We start from the raw sequence: 27,911 nt of genomic DNA on the forward strand, positions 1-27,911 counted from the left end.
GAGTGGAGGCTGTTATAGCAGCAAATGGGGGACCACCTCCATATTAATGCCCATGATTTTGGAATGAGATGTTCGACGAGCAGAAGTCCACATACTTTTGGTCATATAGTGTATATCCTCAAGTGCACCCATTGGCCACAATGAAGATACATGGTGCAACAAAATAACGATTTCCCTTAACAAAAGGTTTGCCAAATATCCATTGAATAGCCTCAGGAAATGCCTCCCAGTTCCGAAAATAGGAGGATGGGCTTCCCATTGAGATATTGACCACGCTTAAATGCACACCAATATCCTGTTATTATTTGGGATAATCAAGTATTCTCTTTTTGAGTTGATATAAACATCATATCCGTTTACAATAACCCGGATAAGATGCCTGGAATATGCTGATTTTAGACTGGATACTGTGGCATGTCTTATACTGTTTACTGTTATTTTTCGCTGTCTACGCAGGCTCAGCTTTGCATATTATAAGTGTTGTGTGATGATGTTTTCATCTGATGGTCAAACATATCACTTCAAAAAGTAGGCTACCTGCACCATAATAATTTGCTTTGCGAATACTCCGTACTGGACCATATAGCCTACTGGCTTAGGCTACTTTCACCCCTAATTTAGCAATAATTATAATATCCAACATTTGGTAGGCCATAGTATAATTTCCCATTTCTGCTTATGGGGAACACTATGGCTCCTAATTCCTATATCTAGGAAGGTTTGAAAAACAGCTGGTGCTGAATTCAGACCTTAATGCTTTCCCCTCCAATATTCTCTTAATTCTGAGATATTTGGATGACATTTTCGTGATATATACAGTGACCCAGGAAGAACTTTTGGAATTCCATGCTTATCTAAAGTCTATGAATGAACACCTTAATTTCACCATTAACTATGACCTACCACAAATCCGTTTTCTCTCTACAGATCTCTATAGGGAACCTACAAACAGGAATACCCTCCTAAGAGGTGACAGCTTTCGTCCACATCCACCTATTAAAAGTCTCCCTATAAGTCAATTCAGTCGCATCAGAAGAATACGCAGCTCTGATGCTTCTTATCAGAAACAGACCACGGACCTCACACAACGGTTTAAGGAAAGGGGGTACAAAGACAATTGGGTAAAACATGCAAATGGTCGTTGTCAAGGACTAACAGTTGGAAAGCCTTCAACAAAAAGTTAAAGGAAAAGCAGAACATGTCCCATCATGCTTCACCCAATACTCACCATTGGGGAAGGCATTTGAGGACATTATCAGGAAGCACTGGTACATTATTGATACTGACCCACAATTGAAACCCATTTTTAAATATCACCCACATATGGTCTTTAAAAGACCCCCAACTGTGAGAGGCATTGTGGTTAAATCTGATTAGCCACCAGAGAAAAGGGAAACTTTCTTGGACAAGGTTCTAGAGGGTAATTACAAATGTGTCTCAATGCAGCTTCACGTACAAATGCAACTCATTTATCCACCCCCACACAGGACAAAGATCAAAGGCCGAGTCCACCAATGTTATTTACATGTTGAAATGTCCTTATGGTCTGTCTTACATAGGGAATACCCATAGAAGCCTTAAGACACGGATCAGTGAGCACCGCTGCAATATACGGACAGGTTGAGACAAAAAATCTGGTTGCTGTTCATTTTGTACAAGATGAACATCATGTTAGTTCTCTGAGATACATTGGAATTGAAATGGTCAAGATGTCACACAGGGGAGGGGACATTGAGAGGAAACTTCTTCAAAGGGAATCTGAAGAAGTTTGACATTAAACCGTTTTTATAAAATGTCCAAATTGTTTTGTTTTTTATTCAAATACTTGCTCATTTGGATGCCTGTGTTGCTGTTGAGCACCCTCTGGGAGTGGGAATGCCATTTCCACTTCTACCAGTGTGAATTGCCTATGGTGATGTTCCTCTTCCCATACATTGCTGAACCTACAATGCCTGGATAGGTATTTTACGCTTTGCGTCGTGTGTAAGAACAGCCCTTAGCCGTGGTATATTGGCCATATACCACACCCCTCGTGCCTTATTGCTTAAATATACTGAGATGACATTGCTGAAACATAAAAATATTGATAATCCAAAAATACATTTACCAAAAAATATGCTCAAGCCTCCCAGGTGGCGCAGTGGTTAAGGGCGCTGTATTGCAGCACCAGCTGTGCCACCAGAGACTCTGGGTTCGCGCCCAGGCTCTGTCGTAACCGGCCGCGACCGGGAGGTCCGTGGGGCGACGCACAATTGGCCTAGCGTTGTCCGGGTTAGGGAGGGTTTGGCCGGTAGGGATATCCTTGTCTCATCGCACACCAGCGACTCCTGTGGCGGGCCGGGCGCAGTGTGCGCTAACCAAGGTTGCACGGTGCACGGTGAAAAGGTGCACGGTGTTTCCTCCGACACATTGGTGCGGCTGGCTTCCGGGTTGGATGCATGCTGTGTTAAGAAGCAGTACGGCTTGGTTGGGTTGTGTATCGGAGGACGCATGACTTTCAACCTTCGTCTCTCCCGAACCGGTACGGGAGTTGTAGCAATGAGACAAGGTAGAAACAATTGAATACCACGAAATTGGGGAGAAAAAGGGGTAAAATTCACAACAACAACAAAAATAATTTAAAAATGTAAAAAATATGCTCAAACTTCCTGTAATTGAAGCAAAAACTAGACAATGAAAAACAACTGGTTTCAAAACTGGTATCATCTAATTCAGTCTTTATCAGGGAGGATGAGTGTCTCTGATTTGATCCCCATTTGTTTCCCAAATCGAAATCTGCCATATAACTACATCTAAAGATTATGCATTACTGATAGAATTGTCAACATGTCAAGAGATATAGATTTCAATATGCTCATAAATGCAACTATACTGAAACAAAATATCCCAGAAATGTTCCATATGCACGAAAATCAAATTTCTCTCAAATTTTGTGCACAAATTTGTTACATCCCTGTTAGTGAGCATTTCTCCTTTGTCAAGATAATCCATCCACCTGACAGGTGTGGCATATCAAGAAACTGATTAAACAGTATCATTACACAGGTGCACCGTGTGCTGGGGACAATAAAAAGCCACTAAAATGTGCAGTTTTGTCACACAACACAATACCACAGGTGTTTCAAGTTTTGAGGCAGTGTGCAATTGGCATTCTGACTGCAGGAATGTCCACTACAGCTGTTGCAAGATCATTTAATGTTAATTTCTCTACCATAAGCTGCCTCCAACTTCAATTTTGAGAATTTGGCAGTATGTCCAACCGGCCTCACAAATCAAATCAAATGTATTTATAAAGCCCTTCTTACATCAGCTGATATCTCAAAGTGCTGTACAGAAACCCAGCCTAAAACCCCAAACAGCAAGCAATGCAGGTGTAGAAGCATGGTGGCCAGAACCTAGGAAGAAACCTAGAGAAGCAGGCTATGAGGGGTGGCCAGTCCTCTTCTGGCTGTGCTGGGTGGAAATTATAACAGAAGTTTGCCAAGATGTTCAAATGTTCATAATCACAGTGGTTGTCATGGGTGCAACAGGTCAGCACCTCAGGAGTAAATATCAGTTGGCTTTTCATAGCCGATCATTCAGAGTATCTGTACCGCTCCTGCTGTCTCTAGAGAGTTGAAGACAGCAGGTCTGGGACAGGTGGCACGTCCGGTGAACAGGTCTGGGTTCCATAGCCGCAGGCAGAACAGTTGAAACTGGAGCAGCAGCACGGCCAGGTGGACTGGGGACAGTAGTAAGGAGTCATCAGGCCAGGTTGTCCTGAGGCATGGTCCTAGGGCTCAGGTCCTCAGAGAGAGAGAAAGAAAGAATTAGAGAGAGCAAACTTAAATTCACACAGGACACCGGATAAGACAGGAGATATAACAGACTGAGCCTTGCCCCCCCACACATAAACTACTGCAGCATAAATACTGGAGGCTGAGACAGGAGGGGTCGGGAGACAAACAGGCAGGATATAACCCCAAACAGGGAGGATATAACCCCACCCACTTTGCCAAAGCACAGCCCCCACACCACTAGAGGGACATCTTCAACCACCAACTTATCTTCCTGAGACAAGGCCGAGTATAGCCCACAAAGATCTCCAACACGGCACAACCCAAGGGGGGGCGCCAACCCAGACAGGAAGATCACGTCAGTGACTCAACCCACTCAAGTGACGCACCCCTCCTAGGGACGGCATGGAAGAGCACCAGTAAGCCAGTGACACAGCCCCTGTACTAGGGTTAGAGGCAGAGAATCCCAGTGGAAAGAGGGGAACCGGCCAGGCAGAGACAGCAAGGGCGGTTCTTTGCTCCAGTGCCTTTCCGTTCACCTTCACACTCCTTGGCCAGACTACACTCAATCATAGGACCCACTGAAGAGATGAGTCTTCAATAAAGATTTAAAAGTTGAGCCCGAGTCTGCGTCTCTCACATGGGTAGGCAGACCATTCCATAAAAATGGAGCTCTATAAGAGAAAGCCCTGCCTCCAGCTGTTTGCTTAGAAATTTTAGGGACAGTTAAGAGGCCTGCGTCTTGTGACCGAAGCGTACGTGTAGGTATGTACGGCAGGACCAAATCAGGAAAGATAGATAGAAGCAAGCCCATGTAATGCTTTGTAAGGTTAGCAGTAAAACCTTGAAATCAGCCCTTGCCTTAACAAGAAGCCAGTGTTGAGAGGCTAGCACTGGAGTAAAATGATCAAATTTTGGGTTCTAGTTAAGATTCTAGCAGCCGTGTTTAGCACTAACTGAAGTTTATTTAGTGCTTTATCCAGGTAGCCGGAAAGTAGAGCATTGCAGTAGTCTAACCTAGAAGTGACAAAATAATTAATACATTTCTGCATCATTTTTGAACAGAAAGTTTCAGATTTTTGCAATGTTACGTAGATGGAAAAAAGCTGTCCTTGAAACAGTCTTGATATGTTCGTCAAAAGATAAATCAGGGTCCAGAGTAATGCTGAGGTCCTTCACAGTTTTATTTGAGACGACTGTACAACCATCAAGATTAATTGTCAAATTCAACAGAAGATCTCTTTGTTTCTTGGGACCTAGAACAAGTATCTCTGTTTTGTCCGAGTTTAAAAGTAGAACATTTGCAGCCATCCACATCCTTATGTCTGAAACACAGGCTTCCAACGAGGGCAATTTTGGGGCTTCACCATGTTTCATCGAAATGTACAAATGTGTGTCATCTGCATAGCAGTGAAAGTTAACATTATGTTTCCGAATGACATCACCAAGAGGTAAAATATATAGTGAAAACAATAGTGGTCCTAAAACGGAACCTTGAGGAATACCGAGATTTACAGTTGATTTGTCAGAGGACAAACCATCCACAGACACAAACTGATATCTTTCCGACAGATAAGATCTTAACCAGGCCAGAACTTGTCCGTGTAGACCAACTTGGGTTTCCAACCTTTCTAAAAGAATGTGGTGATCGATGGTATCATAGGCAGCACTAAGGTCTAGAAGCACGAGGACAGATACAAAACCTCGGTCTGATGCCATTAAAATGTAATTTACCACCTTCACAAGTGCAGTCTCAGTGCTATGATGGGGTCTAAAACCAGACTGGAGCGTTTCGTATAGATTGTTTGTCTTCAGGAAGGCAGCGAGTTGCTGTGCAACACCTTTTTCATTTTTCTTTTGAGGAATGGGAGATTCGATATAGGCCGATAGTTTTTTATATTTTCTGGGTCAAGGTTTTTTCAAGAGAGGCTTTATTACTGCCACTTTTAGTGAGTTTGGTACACATCTGGTGGATAGAGAGCCGTTTATTATGTGCAACATAGGAGGGCCAAGCACAGGAAGCAGCTCTTTCAATAGTTTAGTTGGAATAGGGTCCAGTATGGAGCTTGAAGGTTTAGAGGCCATGATTATTTTCATCATTGTGTCAAGAGATATAGTACTAAAACACTTGAGTGTCTCCCTTGATCCTAGGTCCTGGCAGAGTTGTGCAGACTCAGGACAACTGAGCTTCGGAGGAATACGCAGATTTAAAGAGGAGTCCATAATTTGCTTTCTAATGATCATGATCTTTTCCTCAAAAATGTACATGACTTTATCCCTGTTAAGTTGGAAAAATAGGATGATCGAGAAGTAGTGAGGGCTCTTTGATACTGCACGGTACTGTCTTTCCAAGCTCGTCGGAAGACTTCCAGTTTGGTGTGGCGTCATATCCGTTCCAATTTTTTGGAAGCTTGCATCAGAGCTCGGGTATTTTCTGTATACCAGGGAGCTAGTTTCTTATGACAAATGTTTTTGGTTTTTAGGGGTGCGACTGCATCTAGGGTATTGCGCAAGTTTAAATTGAGTTCCTCAGTTAGGTGGTTAACTGATTTTTGTACTCTGATGTCCTTGTGTAGGCGGAGGGAGTCTGGAAGGGCATCAAGGAATCTTTGGGTTGTCCGAGAATTTATTGCACGACTTTTGATGATCCTTGGTTGGGGTCTGAGCAGATTATTTGTTGCAATTGCAAACGTAATAAAAATGGTAGTCCGATAGTCCAGGATTATGACAACATTTATTCCATGGGACAAAACTTGGTCAAGAGTATGACTGTGGCAGTGAGTGGGTCCCGAGAGATGTTGGACAAAACCCACTGAGTCAATAATGGCTCCGAAAGCCTTTTGGAGTGGGTCTGTGGACTTTTCCATGTGAATATTAAAGTCACCATAAATTTGAATATTATCTGCAATGACTACAAGGTCCGATAGGAATTCAGGGAACTCAGTGAGGAACGCTGTATATGGCCCAGGAGGCCTGTAAACAGTAGCTATAAAAAGTGATTGAGTACACTGCATACAGTATTTTTATTCAGTATAATTCGGTAACCATCTGCCTCTGGTCTAGCCTTCCTTTCCTAGACTCAATGAAAAGGACATAGTCTGTTGTAGATATCCATGCAATTTTAAGATAACTATGACCTTAAAAGGATAGTTTACTTATATAGGTACTATAGATAACATAATAGAAATATGTGCCTATATTAGCATATTCACGCTTCACATACAAATCATCCCAAAATATCAAAACATTTACTGTGTAACTCAATTAACATACTTAAAGATGATTTGGCAAAAATGCTAATTTACAGTGCGTGGAGAAGTAAGTCAAGACCCCTTGACTTTTTCTTACGTTACAGCCTTATTCTAAAAATGGAAAAATTAATTAAATAACTAACTATTCACAATCTACAAACAATAACCAATAAGGACAAAGCAAAAAAGGGGTTTTAGCATTTTTTTCAAATAAAAAACATACCTTATTTACATAAGTATTCAGACCCTTTGAATATCCTTGACATGTTTCTACAACTTGATTGGGGTCCACCTGTGGTATATTCAATTGATTGGACATGATTTGGAAAGGCACACACCTGTCTATATAAGGTCCTACAGTTGGCAGTGCATGTCCGAGCAAAAACCAAGCAATGAGGTCAAAGGAATTGTCCACCAAGACTCTTCCTGGAGCTGGCCGCCCGGCCAATCTGAGCAATCGGGGGAGAAGGACCTTGGTCACAGAGGTGACCAAGAACCCGATGGTCACTCTGACAGAGCTCCAGAGTTCCTCTGTGGAGATGGGAGAACCTTTCAGAAGGACAACGATCTATGCTGTACTACACCAATCAGACGGAAGCTACTCAGTAAAAGGCACATGACAGCCCACTTGGAGTTTGCCAAAAGGCAACTAACTAAAGACTCTCAGACTATGAGAAACACGACTCTCTGGTCTGATGAAACCAATATTGAACTCTTTGGCCTCAATGCCAAGCGTAACGTCTGGAGGAAACCTGGCACCACCCCTATGGTGAAGCATGGTAGTGGCATCATCGTGCTATGGGGATGTTTTTCAGCAGCAGGCACTGGGAGGATCGAGGGAAAGATAAACAGACCTAAGCACAGAGAGATCCTTGATGAAAACCTGCTCCAGAGCTCTCAGGACCTCAGGCTGGTGCAAAGGTTCACCTTCCAACAGGACAACGACCCTAAGCACACAGCCAAGACAACGCAGGAATGGCTTCGGGACAATTCTCTGAATGTCCTTGAGTGGCCTAGCCAGAGCCCGCACATGAACCTGATCGAACATCTCTGGAGAGACCTGAAAATAGCTGTGCAGTGATGCTCCCCATTCAACCTGACAACAGTTTTAGAGGATCTGCAGAGAAGAATGGAAGAAACTCCCCAAATACAGGTGTGCCAAGCTTGTACTGTCATACCCAAGAAGACTTGAGGCTGTAATTGCTGCCAAAGGTGCTTCAACTAAGTTCTGAATAAAGGGTCTGAATACCTATTTAAATGTGATCATTCTGTAAATGTTTTATTGTGGTGTATTGTGTGTAGATTGAGGAAAAGAAACAATAGGTTGTAATGTAACAAAATGTGGAAAAAGTCAAAGGGTCTGAATACTTTCCGAATGCACAGTAGGTACCATTGACTTGCAGTGGATTTGTGCCACAAATGCTAAAAAGTTAGCATTAGAAACAGTGGCCAGGTAAACAAAAGCAACACATGGATTGTTATCATACCTTGTCCATAGACTGGTATGATAAGTACTGTAGAACTTGGTTCTAAAGCTGTATCTGTACCCATTGGATGCAGTGATCCACAATATAGTGGCTATATCCAGGAAAGCCAAAGTTCCAACAGCTGGGCCTAAAATAGTGTATAAAGATCATACAAAAGATTTTGCTGTGACTCTTATGTGGATGATTTTAAAAATATTTGTTGGTCTGATTAATGTTGCATCCAGACGCTGCACTTGATAAAATTATGAAATTGCTTCTTTGAATTATTTATAAACATGCACATGTTACGAAACTGACTATTAGAACGGTTAATTAAGGTTGAAAGAGACGGGGCAAAAGGTGTGGCTAATATGTCTGGCTGCACATCTGACTGGCTGACTTACTGCAAGTTGAGAAATTATGTGACTAAACTCAACAAATAGAAGAAGAAGCTGTATTAGGAAGCCAAGGTCAATGATATAAAGAAGGATGGAAAAAAAACTTGAGTATTTTAAATGAAGTTATGGGCAGAAAGAGTGAGGATGGTAGTTGACTCTATAGCCACTCCTATCTCATATTTTTAATCTGAGCCTAGAGGAAAGTGTCTGTCCTCAGGCCTAGAGGGAGGCAAAAGTAATTCCGCTACCCAAGAGTGGTAAAGTGGCCTTAATTGGCTCGAACAGCAGACCTATAAGCTTGCTGCTAGCTCTTAGCAAACTGTTGGGGAAAAAAATTGTCTGACCAAATACAAGGATATTTCTCTGTAAACAAATTAACAGACTTTCAGCATGCTTATAGAGAAGGGCACTCAATATGTACTGCACTGACACAAATGACTGATGATTGGTTGAAAGACATTGATGATAATTAGATTGTTGGAGCGCTTACTGTTAGATTTTACTCTTTTCTCATTTTTACCAATGGCCTGCCACTGGCGTTAAACAAAGCATGTGTCCCCATGTATGCTAATGATTCAACCATATATACATCAGCATCCACAGCTAATGAAGTCACTGAAACCCTTAACAAAGAGTTGCAGTCTGTTTTGGAATGGGTGGCCAGTAATAAACTGGTCCTGAACATCTCTAAAACTAAGATCATTGTATTTGGTACAAATCATTCAAGTTCTAGACCTCAGCTGAATCTGGTAATGAATGGTGTGGCTGTTGAACAAGTTCAGACTAAATTACTTGGCGTTACTTTGATTGTAAACTGTCATGGTCAAAACATATAGATTCAATGGTTGTAAAGATGGGGAGAGGTCTGTCCGTGATAAAGAGATGCTCTGCTTTTTTGACACCACACTCCAAAAACCAAGATCTGCAGGCTCCTAGTTTTGTCTAATCTTGATTGTTGTCCAGTGTGGTCCAGTGCTGCAAGGAAAGACCTTTTTCAGCTGCAGCTGGCCCAGAACAGAGCGGCACGTTTTGCTCTTCATTGTAAATCAGAGGGCAAATATAAATACTATGCATGCCAGTCTCTCTTGTATTTATATCAGCCCTCTGATTTACAATGAAGAGCAAAATGTGCAGCTTGAGGAGACTGACTGAATCACTTCTTTTTATAAGAAACATGTGTTGGAAATCCCAAATTGTCCATTTACACACAGCTCTGACACACTTACCCCACCAGACATGCCACAAGGGGCCTTTTCAGTCCCCAAATCCAGAACAAAGTCAAGAAAGCATACAATATTATATAGAGCCCTTATTGCATGGAACTTCCTTCCATCTCATATTGCACAAATAAACAGCAAACCTGGTTTAAAAAAACAAAACAAATAAAGCAACACCTCACCCCTACTTGACCTAGATAGTGTGTATTCATTGATATGTAGGCTACGTGCCTTTTTTTTCAAATGTAGAGTTCTGTCCTTGTCTATTTTGCACTTTCAGCAGTATTATGTCATGTTTTGTGTGGACTCCAGGAAGAGTAGCTGCTGCTTTTGCAACAGTTAATGGGGATCCTAATAAAATACCAAACCAATATGTAATTTTGTTGTTATTTGGGTGAATTAACCCTTTAATTACAACAGTCATTTTATTGATCACGACATAACATAAATGAAACATGTTTATCGAACAATCGGTTATTATACTAGTGGAAATACAGTACAGATGCATAGTCCTTGTTATTCAACAATTGTTGAATGCTATATTTCCAGTTTCATGCAGTGATTGCATGATGTACATGAAGGCTAAATATGCAATGCATTCACTGTGCTTCCTCTTTAGTAGTCACAGCAATACTCCAACTTGAGTGGGTTTAAACAGATAATTTTTTACAACCAAATCTTTAAAAAAAATGGTCATGTAAATTTCATGTTACAGAAAGGTCCAGACACCTTTTTTTCTGATTTCACTTCTTTTAGAGAAACACTTTCCCCAAAGAGCAAATCAATTCCACATCAAAAATAGAGATTTGGTTGTAAAAAAAAAAAAAAAAAAACTTGAACTTTAAGTTAAGAGGCCAGGAATTAGATAGGAAAAACTGCTTCTGTGAGTGAACACAGGCACTTCAGGCATGTACACCAGGTCAGCATAGGGTCCTTCACATCCACAGGCATCCGAATCACAAGCTCACTTTTTATTTTGCACTTTCAGCAGTAAATTCTGTGCGGCTGTGTTCTTTGGCTCAACCTTCAGCAAGCTGTTTAGATCTTCCACGCAAGCTTTGTAGTCCTGAAGGGCAAAATTAACACAAATCAAACAAAATGCTAAAACAGGTACATACAATATATACACTGCATTTCTTGTTCATCGGAAAGTCTCTCACTTTCAGCTCCTTGTGTGCTTGAGCTTGTCTGTACAGCGCCTTGATATTAGCGGGGTCGAGCTGCAGGGCCTCTCCACAATCTCGCACTGCCTCCTTGTACATCTTTACAGAGAGGTAGCAGAGTGCCCTATTCAGTACAAAGGTACAAATTAGTCCCAACATAGGAATTATGCACATTCCAAGTCTGACAGGAGCTGGGCAATTTCACAGAATGACAATGCAGAGATGGGAATACAACTCCCGTACAAGGTTTCTATGGCAATTTGTCTACACACCAGACAGACATAAGCCTCACCTATTTGTGTAGGTTGTGATTTCTGAGGGATTGTGTTTGAGGCTCTGAGTGTATTTCTCTATGGCTTTCTTGTACTCTGCTTTTTTCACCAGTGCATTGCCTTCCTCTTTCAGGAATAGGGCTTTTTTAATGACATCCTCTCCTGGGACTGGGGAAAAAATTGATATCTTATTTCTGGGACTACTATTTCTGTACACTTGTGTATATCTGTTACAGGTTGTGCAAAGAAGATTATTAACAGTTTTCTGTTTCTATTCATATTTGGACAGCAAAACCAGACAATCATATGAAAGACAAACCAGATTTATATTTTTCTCTGGTGCCATTGTGTTGTGTCGTTTGGCATGTTGCCTGAGAAAAGTTCTCCTTGACGGCCATTGGAACAATGGGAATGGGTGGGAGCTTCTCTCGCCAGGAGTGTCCATCCACCTCTGTCAGACACTTTGTCATTCTGGAAGGAAAAGGGGTTATCCAGTTGTACACAATTCCACCATCTTGATTATGCCCCCTATGCATGACATTGAGAAGTTTTCAGAAGTTAAAGGACTTCAAGGCTTTTAGTGAACAAAAATAAGTTCAAATGGATATGTGCAACATGTTATACCTGTTGGTACCATCTTGGGCTGCAGGTATGTGACAGTCTATCTGTAAGGCCGTCTTGTAGTCTACGTAGGCTAATCTGTATCTCTCAAGGGCTTCATACGCTGCACCCCGGCGAAGGAGAGGCTTGATGCCAAATGGAACCAAGTCAAGAGAGCTAGAATATAAAAAGTTTTAGGTACGAGTGTTGCTGCAGTAGTAAGTACAAAAAATACAGAACCTATTCAACAGCAAACAAAGTAATGAGCTACTAAAGTATTGGGAAAAGATGTTGATATGTTTTAGTTAAGAGTGTTACTTCAGCAGTATGAACCACCTGTAGCCCTTGATCATGACTCAATTCCATTACATTACACATAAAAATAATTGGACGAAGGAGTCTTCTGTAGGGGGGAGTTTAGTTAAGAGCCACGACGCTCGGTCTTAACATTAACACGCATTGCTTGCAGTACAGTTTTGTAAGAATAAGTACCTTATCTTTCATATTGGCGAGAAATCATTTTCAAAAAAACAAAAGGTTAAATTGATACACACTTTTATAGGGTTAGGCTTCCCACAGCCATGTTTCCATGTCACAGCTCTTGTTTAAAGAAAAGAGATGGAAAACAGAGTGGACTACCTGTGATAATTAGCCATCTGTGTCTCTGAACACCGGTGTGTAAACAGAAGACTGACACCACAAACGTGTTGTCACTGAAAAATACTGTCAGCTGCAACTGTTAAAACCAGTTAAAAGTGTACTGTATTTTGCATTTATGAAATTATTTTGAGTTGAGGGATTTACGTTTCTAGAACCATAGAGAATCGATTCACGTTTTGATGGAGTATTTGGCTGTTTAGGCTTCCAGGAGCCAATTCATCCTTTAAACAAAACATGTAAGGTCCTTGGACTAAGGAGTAACATCGTGCACCTTTAGTTCAATATTGGGCTAGAACTACCTATAGAGCAGAAGATCTAGGTCTGCGTGGCCTACCACAAAACATCATATCTACAATGTAGGCTACTTACACTGTGCAGTCCTTCACACACTCCGCACAATTTCCATCCTTCAGATAACTGGCTGCACGGTTAGAATACAGGATACTAAGATCCTCTGAATTCTTTCCTGTAAATTAATTTACAGTGGTAACAATCAGAACATGGCAAGCTTGTGCTGGTTTCAGAAAACGTGTCTTAATTTATAAAAATATATATTTTTAAACACACGTAGCTAGATCAGAGAAAACACTAGATTCTAATCTAGAACATTGAGCCGATTATTCTGACTGGTTAGCTGACTAGTTAGCTGCCTACCTGACTTCTCCACATCTTTTATCGCCTGGCTGTAAAGACAGGCAGCCTCCCCATATTGTCCAGTTTTAAAGCATTCGTTGCCTGCTTTTTTCAACTCTGTCCAAGACTGGGAACGACGCTTATGTGGCATATTTGATTTGCTGTAACAAGACAGACACAAGAAAGGTTAGCTAGCTAACGTTAGCTTGCTAGCCAGCCAACTTTTACAAACCAAACAACTTATTATCCATTCTAAACTGAGCCAGCCGGCTAGTTAGCTACATACTTACCTTGAATAATGAATATAATTGTATAAATATATGTCTGGCTAGCTAGTTAATTCCTTAGAAGTGGTTAGCCAGCAGCTAGCCTGTGTCGACTTACCAATTAGTGAATGTAATATTGATAGCGTAGCTATCTATAATCTCCTGCACTGTACTCGTCCGCAAATCGTCTAACTAACAAATAACGTAGGACGTAAAACCAAGATCTTAAACAATATAGTTAGATGCGTAAAATGTGTCTTCCTTACACGCTAACTAACATCAGTGTGTCTTCAGCAACAATAAAGTACTTCCGGGTCACATCATTTTGAAACATCCGAAATAAAAGCCCTCCACTTAATAGTAGGAACTTGTCAATTACCTGTATTATTCATGATCTATGAAAAATAATTGTCTAAACATTAACAATGATTCATATTTGTTTCTATTTAAGTGACATTTGTTCCAAGGTCAAATAAATGGCCACAGTGCAAATAACTGTATATGGGAATACATATTGGCTTATAGAGCAAAAACTATTATGGGTGCCACGGTAAAAGTACTGTAGGGAATACTCAGTGCGGTCTGTAGAATGTATATATGGTGTCTCTTCATGTAGTTTTGAATAATACAGAGTGCACCCATAATGGAATGGCGCTGTAGGGGCTGGCTGCCGTTTTACATGCTCCTAACCAACTGTTATTTTGTTCCTTTTTTGTTACTTATTTTTTAAACTTATTTTGTAAATAATGTCGTTGCTACCGTCTCTTATGACCGAAAATCTATTCTGGAACTGCGATTACTCACCTCGAACTTGACAAAGATTTTTTCTTTAATGAAGCAGACGCAAAGGATATACTGTTTTCTCAGGTATGAGACCAAATCCCCGTCATTTGCGTGAAGAAAAGATGTAGAAAAAGGTAGGTCGGGCCTTCTGAGAATTTGCAGACGAGTGAGTAAACCCTCTCTACCATCAGTCCTATTAGCCAACGTGCAATCATTGGATAACAAAATGGATGAGCTCCGATCAAGGACATCCTACCAACGGTACATTAATATCCTATGTTTCACAGAGTCGTGGCTGAATGACGACATGGATAACATAGAGCTGGCGGGGTTTTCGGGTCCATCGGCAAGATAGAACAGCTGCATCCGGTAAGTCAAGGGGTGGCGATCTGTGTCTATTTGTAAACCACAGCTGGTGCACAAAATCAAATATTAAGGAAGTCTCAAGATTTTACTCGCATCTCATGATAAGCTGCTTCACCACACTATTTACCAAGAGAGTTTATCTATATTTTTCGTGGCTGTCTATTTCCCACCACAACCCGATACTGGCACTAAGACAAGCTGTATAGGGCCATAAGCAAACAGGAAAATGTTCATCCAGAGGCGACACTCCTAGTGGCTGGGGACTTTGATGCAGGGAAACTTAAAAATCCGTTTTACCTCATTTCTACCAGCATGTTACATTTTTAACTGTTAACAATACTCTTTCTAGCAATCAATCTGGCTTCAGACCTAAACACAGTACCATTACCAGTACCATTACCAGATTTTTTTCTTCTATTGCTTGCTTCGGGTAATGCAAGTTCTTGTGCTGTTAGGGGAATAACCTGTGGGTAAATGTAACATTTACATTACATTTAAGTCATTTAGCAGACGCTCTTATCCAGAGCGACTTACAAATTGGTGCATTCACCTTATGACATCCAGTGGAACAGTAGTGCATCTAAATATTTTAAGGGGGGTGAGAGGGATTACTTTATCCTATCCTAGGTATTCCTTAAAGAGGTGGGGTTTCAGGTGTCTCCGGAAGGTGGTGATTGACTCCGCTGTCCTGGCGTCGTGAGGGAGTTTGTTCCACCATTGGGGGGCCAGAGCAGCGAACAGTTTTGACTGGGCTGAGCGGGAACTGTACTTCCTCAGTGGTAGGGAGGCGAGCAGGCCAGAGGTGGATGAACGCAGTGCCCTTGTTTGGGTGTAGGGCCTGATCAGAGCCTGGAGGTACTGAGGTGCCGTTCCCCTCACAGCTCCGTAGGCAAGCACCATGGTCTTGTAGCGGATGCGAGCTTCAACTGGAAGCCAGTGGAGAGAGCGGAGGAGCGGGGTGACGTGAGAGAACTTGGGAAGGTTGAACACCAGACGGGCTGCGGCGTTCTGGATGAGTTGTAGGGGTTTAATGGCACAGGCAGGGAGCCCAGCCAACAGCGAGTTGCAGTAATCCAGACGGGAGATGACAAGTGCCTGGATTAGGACCTGCGCCGCTTCCTGTGTGAGGCAGGGTCGTACTCTGCGGATGTTGTAGAGCATGAACCTACAGGAACGGGCCACCGCCTTGATGTTAGTTGAGAACGACAGGGTGTTGTCCAGGATCACGCCAAGGTTCTTAGCGCTCTGGGAGGAGGACACAGTGGAGTTGTCAACCGTGATGGCGAGATCATGGAACGGGCAGTCCTTCCCGGGGAGGAAGAGCAGCTCCGTCTTGCCGAGGTTCAGCTTGAGGTGGTGATCCGTCATCCACACTGATATGTCTGCCAGACATGCAGAGATGCGATTCGCCACCTGGTCATCAGAAGGGGGAAAGGAGAAGATTAATTGTGTGTCGTCTGCATAGCAATGATAGGAGAGACCATGTGAGGTTATGACAGAGCCAAGTGACTTGGTGTATAGCGAGAATAGGAGAGGGCCTAGAACAGAGCCCTGGGGGACACCAGTGGTGAGAGCACGTGGTGTGGAGACGGATTCTCGCCACGCCACCTGGTAGGAGCGACCTGTCAGGTAGGACGCAATCCAAGCGTGGGCCACGCCGGAGATGCCCAACTCGGAGAGGGTGGAGAGGAGGATCTGATGGTTCACAGTATCGAAGGCAGCCGATAGGTCTAGAAGGATGAGAGCAGAGGAGAGAGAGTTAGCTTTAGCAGTGCGGAGGGCCTCCGTGATACAGAGAAGAGCAGTCTCAGTTGAATGACTAGTCTTGAAACCTGACTGATTTGGATCAAGAAGGTAATTCTGAGAGAGATAGCGGGAGAGCTGGCCAAGGACGGCACGTTCAAGAGTTTTGGAGAGAAAAGAAAGGGATACTGGTCTGTAGTTGTTGACATCGGAGGGATCGAGTGTAGGTTATTTCAGAAGGGGTGCAACTCTCGCTCTCTTGAAGACGGAAGGGACGTAGCCAGCGGTCAGGGATGAGTTGATGAGCGAGGTGAGGGAGAAGGTCTCCGGAAATGGTCTGGAGAAGAGAGGAGGGGATAGGGTCAAGCGGGCAGGTTGTTGGGCGGCCGGCCGTCACAAGACGCGAGATTTCATCTGGAGAGAGAGGGGAGAAAGAGGTCAGAGCACAGGGTAGGGCAGTGTGAGCAGAACCAGCGGTGTCGTTTGACTTAGCAAACGAGGATCGGATGTCGTCGACCTTCTTTTCAAAATGGTTGACGAAGTCATCTGCAGAGAGGGAGGAGGGGGGGAGGAGGATTCAGGAGGGAGGAGAAGGTTGCAAAGAGCTTCCTAGGGTTAGAGGCAGATGCTTGGAATTTAGAGTGGTAGAAAGTGGCTTTAGCAGCAGAGAGAGAAGAGGAAAATGTAGAGAGGAGGGAGTGAAAGGATGTTAGGTCCGCAGGGAGGCGAGTTTTCCTCCATTTCCGCCGGCTGCCCGGAGCCCTGTTCTGTGAGCTCGCAATGAGTCGTCGAGCCACGGAGCGGGAGGGGAGGACCGAGCCGGCCTGGAGGATAGGGGACATAGAGAGTCAAAGGATGCAGAAAGGGAGGAGAGGAGGGTTGAGGAGGCAGAATCAGGAGATAGGTTGGAGAAGGTTTGAGCAGCAGAGGGGAAGAGATGATAGGATGGAAGAGGAGAGAGTAGCGGGGGAGAGAGAGCGAAGGTTGGGACGGCGCGATACCATCCGAGTAGGGGCAGTGTGGGAAGTGTTGGATGAGAGCGAGAGGGAAAAGGATACAAGGTAGTGGTCGGAGACTTGGAGGGGAGTTGCAATGAGGTTAGTGGAAGAACAGCATCTAGTAAAGATGAGGTCGAGCGTATTTCCTGCCTTGTGAGTAGGGGGGGGAGGTGAGAGGGTGAGGTCAAAAGAGGAGAGGAGTGGAAAGAAGGAGGCAGAGAGGAATGAGTCAAAGGTAGACGTGGGGAGGTTAAAGTCGCCCAGAACTGTGAGAGGTGAGCCGTCCTCAGGAAAGGAGCTTATCAAGGCATCAAGCTCATTGATGAACTCTCCGAGGGAACCTGAAGGGCGATAAATGATAAGGATGTTAAGCTTGAAAGGGCTGGTAACTGTGACAGCATGGAATTCAAAGGAGGCGATAGACAGATGGGTAAGGGGAGAAAGAGAGAATGACCACTTGGGAGAGATGAGGATCCCGGTGCCACCACCCCGCTGACCAGAAGCTCACGGGGTGTGCGAGAACACGTGGGCAGACGAAGAGAGAGCAGTAGGAGTAGCAGTGTTGTCTGTGGTGATCCATGTTTCCGTCAGTGCCAAGAAGTCGAGGGACTGGAGGGAGGCATAGGCTGAGATGAACTCTGCCTTGTTGGCCGCAGATCGGCAGTTCCAGAGGCTACCGGAGACCTGGAACTCCACGTGGGTCGTGCGCGCTGGGACCACCAGATTAGGTGGCCGCGCCACGCGGTGTGGAGCGTTTGTATGGTCTGTGCAGAGAGGAGAGAACAGGGATAGACAGACACATAGTTGACAGGCTACGCTAATGCAAAGGAGATTGGAATGACAAGTGGACTACACGTCTCGAGTGTTCAGAAAGTTAAGCTTACGTAGCAAGAATCTTATTGACTAAAATGATACAGTACTGCTGAAGTAGGCTAGCTGGCAGAGGCTGCGTTGTTGACTATGTAGGCTAGCTGGCAGTGGCTGCGTTGTTGACACTACACTAATCAAGTCGTTCCGTTGAGTGTAATAGTTTCTACTGTGCTGCTATTCGGGGCTAGCTGGCTAGCTAGCAGTGTTGATTACGTTACGTTGCGTTAAAAGAACGACAATAGCTGGCTAGCTAACCTAGGAAATCGCTCTAGACTACACAATTATCTTTGATACAAAGACGGCTATGTAGCTAGCTATGTAGCTAGCTACGATCAAACAAATCAAGCCGTTGTACTGTAATGAAATGAAATGAAAAATGTGATACTACCTGTGGAGCGAAGCGAAATGCGACCGGATTGTTGAGTGCGGAAGTTCTGTTCGGTAGACGTTGGCTAGCTGTTGGCTAGCTAGCAGTGTCTCCTACGTTAAGGATGACAAATAGCTGGCTAGCTAACCTCGGTAAATTAAGATAATCACTCTAAAACTACACAATTATCTTGGATACGAAGACAGCAAAGACAACTATGTAGCTAGCTAACACTACACTAATCAAGTCGTTCAATCTGCTGCTGAATTTTTTTTGTGTTATCTGTGATCTTTTTGTTTGTCTTGTGTAGTTTCTTAATCATTGTATGTGTAAACATGTATACCAGGGCCCAGCTGTAAAATAGACCTTGGTCTCAGTCTGTGTTCCTTGTTGAAATAAAGGTATAATACTAATAAAATGTGCAACCAGAGGAAAAAAAGCTCTAGCCCACCTTTACTCCACCCACAAAGCTCTCCCTCCATTTGTCAAATCTGACCATAACTCTTATCCTCCTTATTCCTGCTTACAAGCAAAAACGAAAGCAGGAAGTACCAGTGACTCATTCAAGGTCAAGAGGGCGCAGATCAAAGGACGCAGATGCTAAGCTACATGACTGTTTTGCTATCACAGACTGGAATATGTTCCGGGATTCTTCCCATGGCTTTATCACGAAGTGCATCGATGACATCGTCCCCACAGTGACCGTACATACATACCCCAACCAGAAGCGATGGATTACAGGCAACATCCGCACTGAGCTAAAGAGTAGAGCTGCCGCTTTCAAGGAGCGGGACTAACTAGGATGCTTATAAGAAATCCCGCTATGCCCTCCTGACGAACCAACAAACAAGCAAAGCGTTAACTTCTTGGTGACAGGGGGGCAGTATTGAGTAGCTTGGATGAATAAGGTGCCCAGAGTAAACTGCCTTCTACTCTGTCCCAGATGCTAATATATGCATATTATTAGTAGTATTAGATAGAACACTGAAGTTTAAGACTGTTTGAATGATGCCTGTGAGTATAACAGAACTCATGTGGTAGGCGAAAACCTAAGAAAAATCCAACCAGGAAGTGGGAAATCTGAGGTTTGTAGTTTTTCAACTCTGCCATTCCAATACAGTGTAAATGGAGTCATATTGCACTTCCTAAGGCTTCCACTAGATGTCAACAGTCTTTAGAACTTTGTTTGAGGCTTCTACTGTGAAGGTGGAGAGAATGAGAGGGGATTGAGCCAGGTGTCTGGCAGAGTGCCACAGGCTCGCGACGCGCGGTCACGAGAGAGTTAGCTCTCGTTCCATTGCTTTTCTACAGACATAGGAATTCTACGGTTGGAACATTATTGAAGATTTATGATAAAAACATCCTAAAGATTGATTCTATACTTAGTTTGACATGTTTCTACGACCAGTAATATAACTTTGAACTTTTTGTCCGACATTCGGCTGGAACGCGCGTTTGGATTTGTTTCCCAAACGCCCTAACAAAAGAAGCTATTTGTACATAAATTATGAACTTTATCGAACAAATCAAACATTTATTGTGGAACTGGAATTCCTGGGAGCGCATTCTGATGAAGATCAAAGGTAAGTGAATATGTATCATGTTATTTCTGACTAATGTTGACTACACAATATGGCAGATATCTTTTTGGCTGCTTGGTTGTCTGAACGCTGTACTCAGATTATTGCATGGTTTGCTTTTTAAAAATCTGACAAGGCGGTTGCATTAAGGAGAAGTATATCTCTAATTCCATGTATAACACTTGCATTTTCATCAACATTTATGATGAGTATTTCTGTAAATTGATATGGCTCTCTGCAAAATCACCGGATATTTTAGAACATAACGCGCCAATGTAAAATGTGATTTTTGCACTTTATCAAACAAAACATACATGTATTGTGTAACATGAAGTCCTATGAGTGTCATTTGATGAAGATCAAAGGTTAGTAATTCATTTTCTCTATTTGTGCTTTTTGTGACTCCTCTCTTTGGCTGGAAAAAATGGCTGTGTTTCTGTGACTTGGTGGTGACCTAACATAATAGTTTGTGGTGCTTTCGCTGTAAAGCCTTGTACACAGAGCATGCGCTGAGCATGCGCTGACCAACTGGCAAGTGTCTTCACTGATGTCCCTGACTGAGTCTGTAATACCAACATGTTTCAAGCAGACCACCATAGTCCCCGTGCCCAAGAACACCAAGGTAACCTGCCTAAATGAAGACCGACCCGTACCACGTCTGTAGCCATGAAGTACTTTGAAAGACTGATTATGACTCACATCAACACAATTATCCCAGAAACCCTAGACCCACTCCAATTTGTATACCACCCCAACATATTCACAGATGATGCAATCTCTATTGCAGTCCACACGGACAAAAGGAATACCTACCTGAGAATACTATTCATTGACTACAGCTTCAACACCATAGTGCCCTCAAAGCTTATCACTAAGCTAAGGACCCTGGACCTCCTTCTGCAACTGTATCCTGGACTTCCTGACGGGCCGCCCCCAGGTGATAAGGGTAGGTAACAACACATCTACTACATTGATCCTCAACACAGGGGCCCCTCAGGGGTGCGTGCTCAGTCCCTTTCCTGTACTCCCTGTTCACCCATGACTGCATTGCCAAGCACGACTCCAACATCAAGTTTGCAACAGTGATTGTGTCATCGGCAAATCACTGTGATCACTGACAACGATTGGAGAGCCTATAGGGAGGAGGTCAGAGACGTGATGAAGACAAAGGAGATGATTGTGGACTACAGAAAAACAGTAGTGTAGTGGAGCAGGTTGAGATCGTCAAGTTCCTTGGTGTCCACATCAACAAACTATGGTCCAAACACATCAAGACAGTCGTGAAGAGGGCATGACAATGCGTATTCCCCCTCGGGAGTTTGAAAAGATTTGGCATGGCACCTGTATATCAAGAATGTTCCACCACCAAAGGACATCCAGCCAACTTGGCACAACTGTGGGAAGCATTGGCCGTCAACATGGGCCAGCATCCCTGTGGAACGCTTTCAACACCTCATTTCTCCTCAGGAGACTGAAAATATTTGGCATTGGTCCTCAGATCCTCTACAGCTGCACCATCGAAAGCATCCTGACTGGTTGCATCACCGCCTGGTATGGCAACTGCACGGCCTCCGACCGCAAGGCACTACAGAGGGAGTGCATACGGCCCAGAACATCACTTGGACCAAGCTTCCTGCCATCCAGAACCTCAATACCAAGCGGTGTCAGAGGAAGGCCCAAAGAATTGCCAAGTACCCCAGCCAGACTGTTCTCTCTGCTACCGCACAGCAAGTGGTACTGGAGCGCTAAGTGTAGGTCAAAAATGGGTTCTAAAACAGCTTCTAACCCCAAGCCATAAGACTCTTGAACAGTTAATCAAATGGCTACCCGGACTATTTGTTTAGTCCCCATCCCCTATTTTTACGCTGCTACTCCTCTCTGTTTATTATCTATGCATAGTCACTTTACCACTACCTACATGTACATATTACCTCAATTACCTCGACTAACCCGTGCCCCCCGCACATTGACTCTGTACCGGAACCCCCTGTATATAGACTCGCTATTGTTAGTTTATTGTTGCTCCTTAATTATTTGTTATACATTTCTATTAAAAAAATAAAACTGCATTATTGGTTAAGGGTTTGTAAGTAAGCATTTCACTGTAAGGTGAAATACACCTGTTGTATTTGACTTTTTAAAATTTTGATTCCATTGGCCACAATGTGAATCACTGTATATGGAACACATTAATTAAAATTAGATTTGTTTGTCACTGGCCTACACACAATACCCCATAATGTCAAGGTGAAATAATCTTTTTCAATTTTTTTACTAATTCATTAAAAATGAAAAGCTGAAATGTCTTGAGTCAACAAGTATTCAACCCCTTTGTTATGGCAAGCATAAATAAGTTTAGGAGTAACAAAATGTGCTTAAGTCATACAAGTTGCATGGAATCACTGTGTGCAATAATGGTGTTTAACATGATGTTTGAAAGACTACCTCATCTCTGTACCCCACACATACAATTATCTGTAAGGTCCCCCATTCGAGCAGCGAGATTCAACCACAAAGACCAGGGAGGTTTTCCAATGTCTCACAAAGGGGACCTAAACATTGAATATCCCTTTGAGCATAGCTTGGTGGAGTTCTTAATTACACTTTGGATGGTGTATCAATACACCCAGTCACTTCAACTATGCAGGCATCCTTCCTAACTCAGTTGCTGGAGAGGAAGGAAACCGCTCAGGGATTTCACCATGAGGCCAATGGTGACTTAAAACAGTTACAGAATTGAATGGCTGTGATTGTTGTTCATCCATCCTCTGGAGAAAACTTTGTAGTTACTCCACAATTCTAAATGTCAGTGAAAAGGAGGAAGCCTGTACAGGATGAAAATATTCCAAAACATGCATCCTGTTTGCAAGAAAGTACTAAAGTAATACTGCAAAAAATGTGGCAAAGCAATTAACTTTTTGTCCTAAATACAAAGTGTTATGTTTGGGGCAAATCCAATGCAACACATTACTGAGTATCACTCTCCATATTTCAAGCTGTGGTGGCTGCATCATATTATGGGTATGCTTGTAATCATTAAGGACTGGGTAGTTTTTCCAGATAAAAGAATGGAGTTAAGCACAGGCAAAATCCTAGTGGAATACCTGGTTTAGTCTGCTTTCCACCAGACATTGGGAGATGAATTCACCTTTCAGCAGGACTATAAGCTAAAACACAAGGCCAAATCTACACTGGAGTTGCTTACCAAAAATACAGTGAATGATTCTGAGTCTCCGAGTTACAATTTTGACTTAAATCTACAGCCACACACTATTGTTCAGCACACAGTATTATTCAGAGCCCCATGAAATAACACCATATATAGATTCTACAGATCTTATTGAGTATTACCAAACCCCACTTTTACATTGGCACATAGAATAGCATATTCCTCTCTGTAAGCCAATATGTAATTTATAGACCCACAGTTGGGACCAATGGAATGGGTGGAGTAGAAAGGCCTGCTGGGTATTTAGACTCCTGTCATCCAAGACATAACACCCTATATAGATCAATTGGGTCTGTAGAATATTATGTTCTTTACATTCATTTACTTAAGCGCCAACAATTTCTCAGTGTGCTCCACCTTATAATATTATGTATCTTATATAAAGTAGTAATTTGCTTTAGTTTTTTTAAACATTCTTTCCACATTATGCGTTATGCAAAGCTGCAAAAATGTTTGATTTCGTACTGTATCATAGAGTGTTTTACTGCAGACTTATTTTGAAGGCAAAATCGAAACACCGGAAGTGATAGTGTTGCTGCTGGGACACTAATGTTGCATTCATGACGCTAATCTAACCAACCACCAGCCTCTTTTCAGAAGCAAGTTCACTTCTGTTCTGGGAAAGGAGGCGCAGGCTATCACAAGAACATATACTTGCTCAAGTCGGCTCTTGTATGGTGTTAGATTTCCTTTCCGGTTCTTCCTTTCATTGGACAAGGGCTTGCCTCGTTTCTATTTGAAGATCAGGCTGGATGACCAGTAACCCATCCAGTGTTACCCTCACCAGCAGCCATGTAGCTAAAATCATTAACAGAAAAACACAGAACAGTTTGTCCTTGAAATTAAACAGTTAAAATGGGTTTCTACTGGAGAAATTCTAGGTAGGTCCCTCCCCATTCCGTTCACTTCCGCTTAAGAAACGTTTTGCAACAGAATATGCGTAATGTATACCACCCAGCTGTCATACTTTCTCTCAATTACTTTCTCCACTGCTCATGAGGCCACTCAGGGATCTGGTGCCAATCACTTGAACACTGCTGTTAGTAGGCCTATCAGTCAAGGAAATGTATGCAAGTCCTTTTTGACATTGGTTGAAGTACTTTACACCATGACAATAACCCAGGGTTATGTCTAGAAATGATACAGCGTTTGTAAAATTGATTTCAAAAGTTTTTTATTTTAGCTAACACTTTTCCTAACCTGAACCCAATTATCCTAACCTGCTGTGTAAGTTCTCCTAAACCTGCTACCAAAAGTCAAATTTGACAGCTGTACCCTAGACAAAACCATAACCCAGCCCAGTGCCATAAAACCAGCCTAAAGAGCAAGCAGAAGCAGGTGGCAAGCAAACACTACATGGAAGGAATATATGAGTTGTTCCACAAATTGAGTGCCTTTTGATATTTTAAGTAGAACTTGTGCACAAGTATTACATTTCTTATTTGTGTCCTTTAGTAGTGGTTTCTTTGCAGTAATTCAACCATGAAGGCCTGGTTCACGCAGTCTCCTCTGAACAGTTGATGTTGAGATGTGTCTTACTTGAACTCTGTGAAGCATGTATTTGGGCTGCAATCTGAGGTGCAGTTACCTCTAATGAACTTCTCTGTAGCAGAGGTGACTCTGGGTCTTCCTTTCCTGTGGTGGTCCTCATGAGACAGTTTCATCATAGCGCTTGATGGATTTTGTGACTTCAAAGTTCTTGAAATTTTCTGGATTGATTGACCTTCATGCCTTTAAGTAATGGACTGTCGTTTCTCTTTGCTTATTTGATCGGTTCTTGTCATAATAAGGACTTGGTATTTTACCGAATATATCTTCTGTGTACCACCCATACCTTGTCACAACAACTGATTGGCTCAAACGCATTAAGAAAATAAATTCCACAAATTAACAAGGCACACCTGTTAATTGAAATGCATTTCACACCTGCTCCTGTGAGTCCACTATTTGGATCCTTAGATTAATCTTTGAAAATCTCAAAAAATACATAACTTCTATCAATGCAATTATCAACCAATTTCCCTATATCACTGACTTCTGACCAATCTTTCCTTTTCTCTACCAAGGTTCGATCAACAAGCTATGAGATGGTGGGGGAGTTGAAATATGCCTTGCATGGCTACACAAGTATATTGCTAGCTGAAGTATCTGCCTTCTTAACAACACTATCAACAAGGCAGGTCTTCCAGGCCCTAGTTCTCCTGCACCTAGACTACTGTTCAGTCGTGTGGTCAGGTGCCACAAAGAGGGACTTGGGAAAATTGCAGTTTGCTCAGAACAGGGCAGCACGGCTGGTCCTTAAAAGTACACGGAGAGATAACAGTAATGACATGCATGTCAAGCTCTCATGGCTCAAAGTGGAAGAAAGACTAACTTCATCATTACTTGTTTTTGTAAGAGGTGTTGACGAGCTGAATGTATCGAGCTGTCTGTTTAAAATACTAGCACACAGCTCAGACACCCATGCATACCCAACAAGACATGTCACCACAGGTCTCTTCACAGTCCCCAGAACAGACTGTGGGAGGCACACAGTACTACATAGAGCCATGACTACATGGAACTCTATTCCACATCAGGTAATTGATACAAGCAGTATAATGAGATTGAAAAAGCTGGTAAAAATACACCTTATGGAACAACCGGGACTGAAGAGACACACAAAAGGTACAAACACATGCATATGCACACATTGTGATATTGTTGTATGGTGGTATTGAACATTTTGTGCTGTGGATATGTAGGGATGTTAAATGATGTACTGTTTTATCTTTAGCTCATTCAGTACAAGCATAGTTCACTATTTTATCAGCAGCTAATGGGGATCCCTAATAAATACAAATTCAAATATTAAAAGTAGTTAAACCTATGCCCCGGTTTGTAATTCTACAAGGAACAAACATAACATGGTGTCAGACTGGTAGTCACTATGAAGAGAGAGAAAAAAAGAAAGGATTAACTCTGCAAATTTCCACGACAGAAATGAAACATTCTGTCACAAGTGAAGTGACGTGAGTAGTCGAAGATGCTAGCTAGCAAGAGCGATGCCAACGAGCCGCAGCAGCGAGTGACAGCAGTGAGAACCGGGCTGCTCCATGGGAATCTGTTGACGAGCAAGTTGATGAGCAATTTACCGAAGTAAGACAAATTGAAACTGTACCTGTTCTCTGAGTGTTTCCCGTCATGGATAGGCTTAGTCCTCCTACTCCTATGCAGTTAACAGTCAATCTAGCTGACAATTGGAAACGTTTAACAGGCAGAGATTCAATATCTACCAGCAGCTAGTGGAGCAGGGGGAGATGACAGCTTCCTTGTGCAGACTAATTGCACACAAACGAAGAACAAGATCCCACACAGAAGGAGGGGGGGGGGCTACCTAAGTATGATTCCCAATCAGAGACAACGATAGACAGCTGTCCCTGATTGAGAACCATACCTGGCCAAACACAAAGAAATAAAAAACATAGAAACATGAACATAGAATGCCCACCCAAATCATACCCTGACCAAACCAAAAATAGAGACATAAAAAGCGCTCTACGGTCAGGGCGTAACATAAAGTAATATTTGTTATTAGGTGTTAATAACATTAAGACTACGTTACCCAGCAAGCTATGTAAGGGTGGGGGAGTTGAAGTAGCCCTGCATGGCTACACAAGTATGTTCCTAGCTGTTTATTAAAAGTAGTTAAACCTATGCCCGGTTTGTCATTATACATGGAACAAACATAACACTATATACTGGATTCTGTCCAGCCTCTGAAGCCTAGTCTTCACCTCTGTTCCATAAACTATAAACCCGTAATCAGTTGTCGTCCTAATCAGAGCTCTATAAACATCCATCAACGAATGTCTGTCGCACCCCATTCATAACCAGAGGCTGAGCGCATAAGATTCACCACCTTCTTACACTTTGTTTCAACATTTATGACATGATCTTTCCATATATATATATATATATATCGCTCATTGAACCATAGACCCAAATATTTGTACCCTCCCCACAGGCTGTTGTCCGTACAGAAACAACTGTATATTATCAGCAACTTTATTCTTCGAGAAGAACATAGCGCAAGACTTCGCCAACTATGGAGTTGACAATGGTATTCCTTAAGGCAGTGTTATCAATCCTATTTTGTTCAACATTATGATTAATAATGTGGTTCAGATCAAATGGATCCTATTTTAACTCGAAAAGAGTGATTAAATAAGAATGCCAAAATCCAGGTATATAATCTCCCACCAATACCAAGTCTTTCCATCTTAATAAGTAG

General features: G+C 42.6%; 1 protein-coding gene across 3 annotated transcripts; it reads right to left on the reverse strand.

Moving 5' to 3' along the window:
• Nucleotides 1-10,483: 10,483 nt before the first annotated feature.
• tomm34 (translocase of outer mitochondrial membrane 34) lies at nt 10,484-26,975 on the reverse strand. 3 transcript variants are annotated; one of them, XM_029682689.2, is made up of 8 exons: nt 26,799-26,975; nt 13,458-13,597; nt 13,173-13,269; nt 12,168-12,320; nt 11,863-12,014; nt 11,564-11,711; nt 11,269-11,395; nt 10,484-11,174 (listed from the first exon to the last, which is right to left on the reverse strand). In XM_029682689.2, exons 2-8 carry the CDS (start codon nt 13,585-13,587, stop codon nt 11,073-11,075), a joined length of 909 nt encoding a protein of 302 aa, XP_029538549.2. In that variant the 5' UTR covers nt 13,588-13,597; nt 26,799-26,975; the 3' UTR covers nt 10,484-11,072. The 3 variants fall into 3 exon arrangements, with proteins under 3 accessions (XP_029538549.2, XP_064857752.1, XP_029538548.2); XM_065001680.1 differs by lacking the exon at nt 26,799-26,975 and adding an exon at nt 24,297-24,399; XM_029682688.2 differs by lacking the exon at nt 26,799-26,975 and adding an exon at nt 13,821-14,017.
• Nucleotides 26,976-27,911: the final 936 nt, after the last annotated feature.

This window comes from Oncorhynchus nerka, linkage group LG15, assembly GCF_034236695.1.
Source record: "Oncorhynchus nerka isolate Pitt River linkage group LG15, Oner_Uvic_2.0, whole genome shotgun sequence".
NCBI lineage: Eukaryota > Metazoa > Chordata > Actinopteri > Salmoniformes > Salmonidae > Oncorhynchus > Oncorhynchus nerka.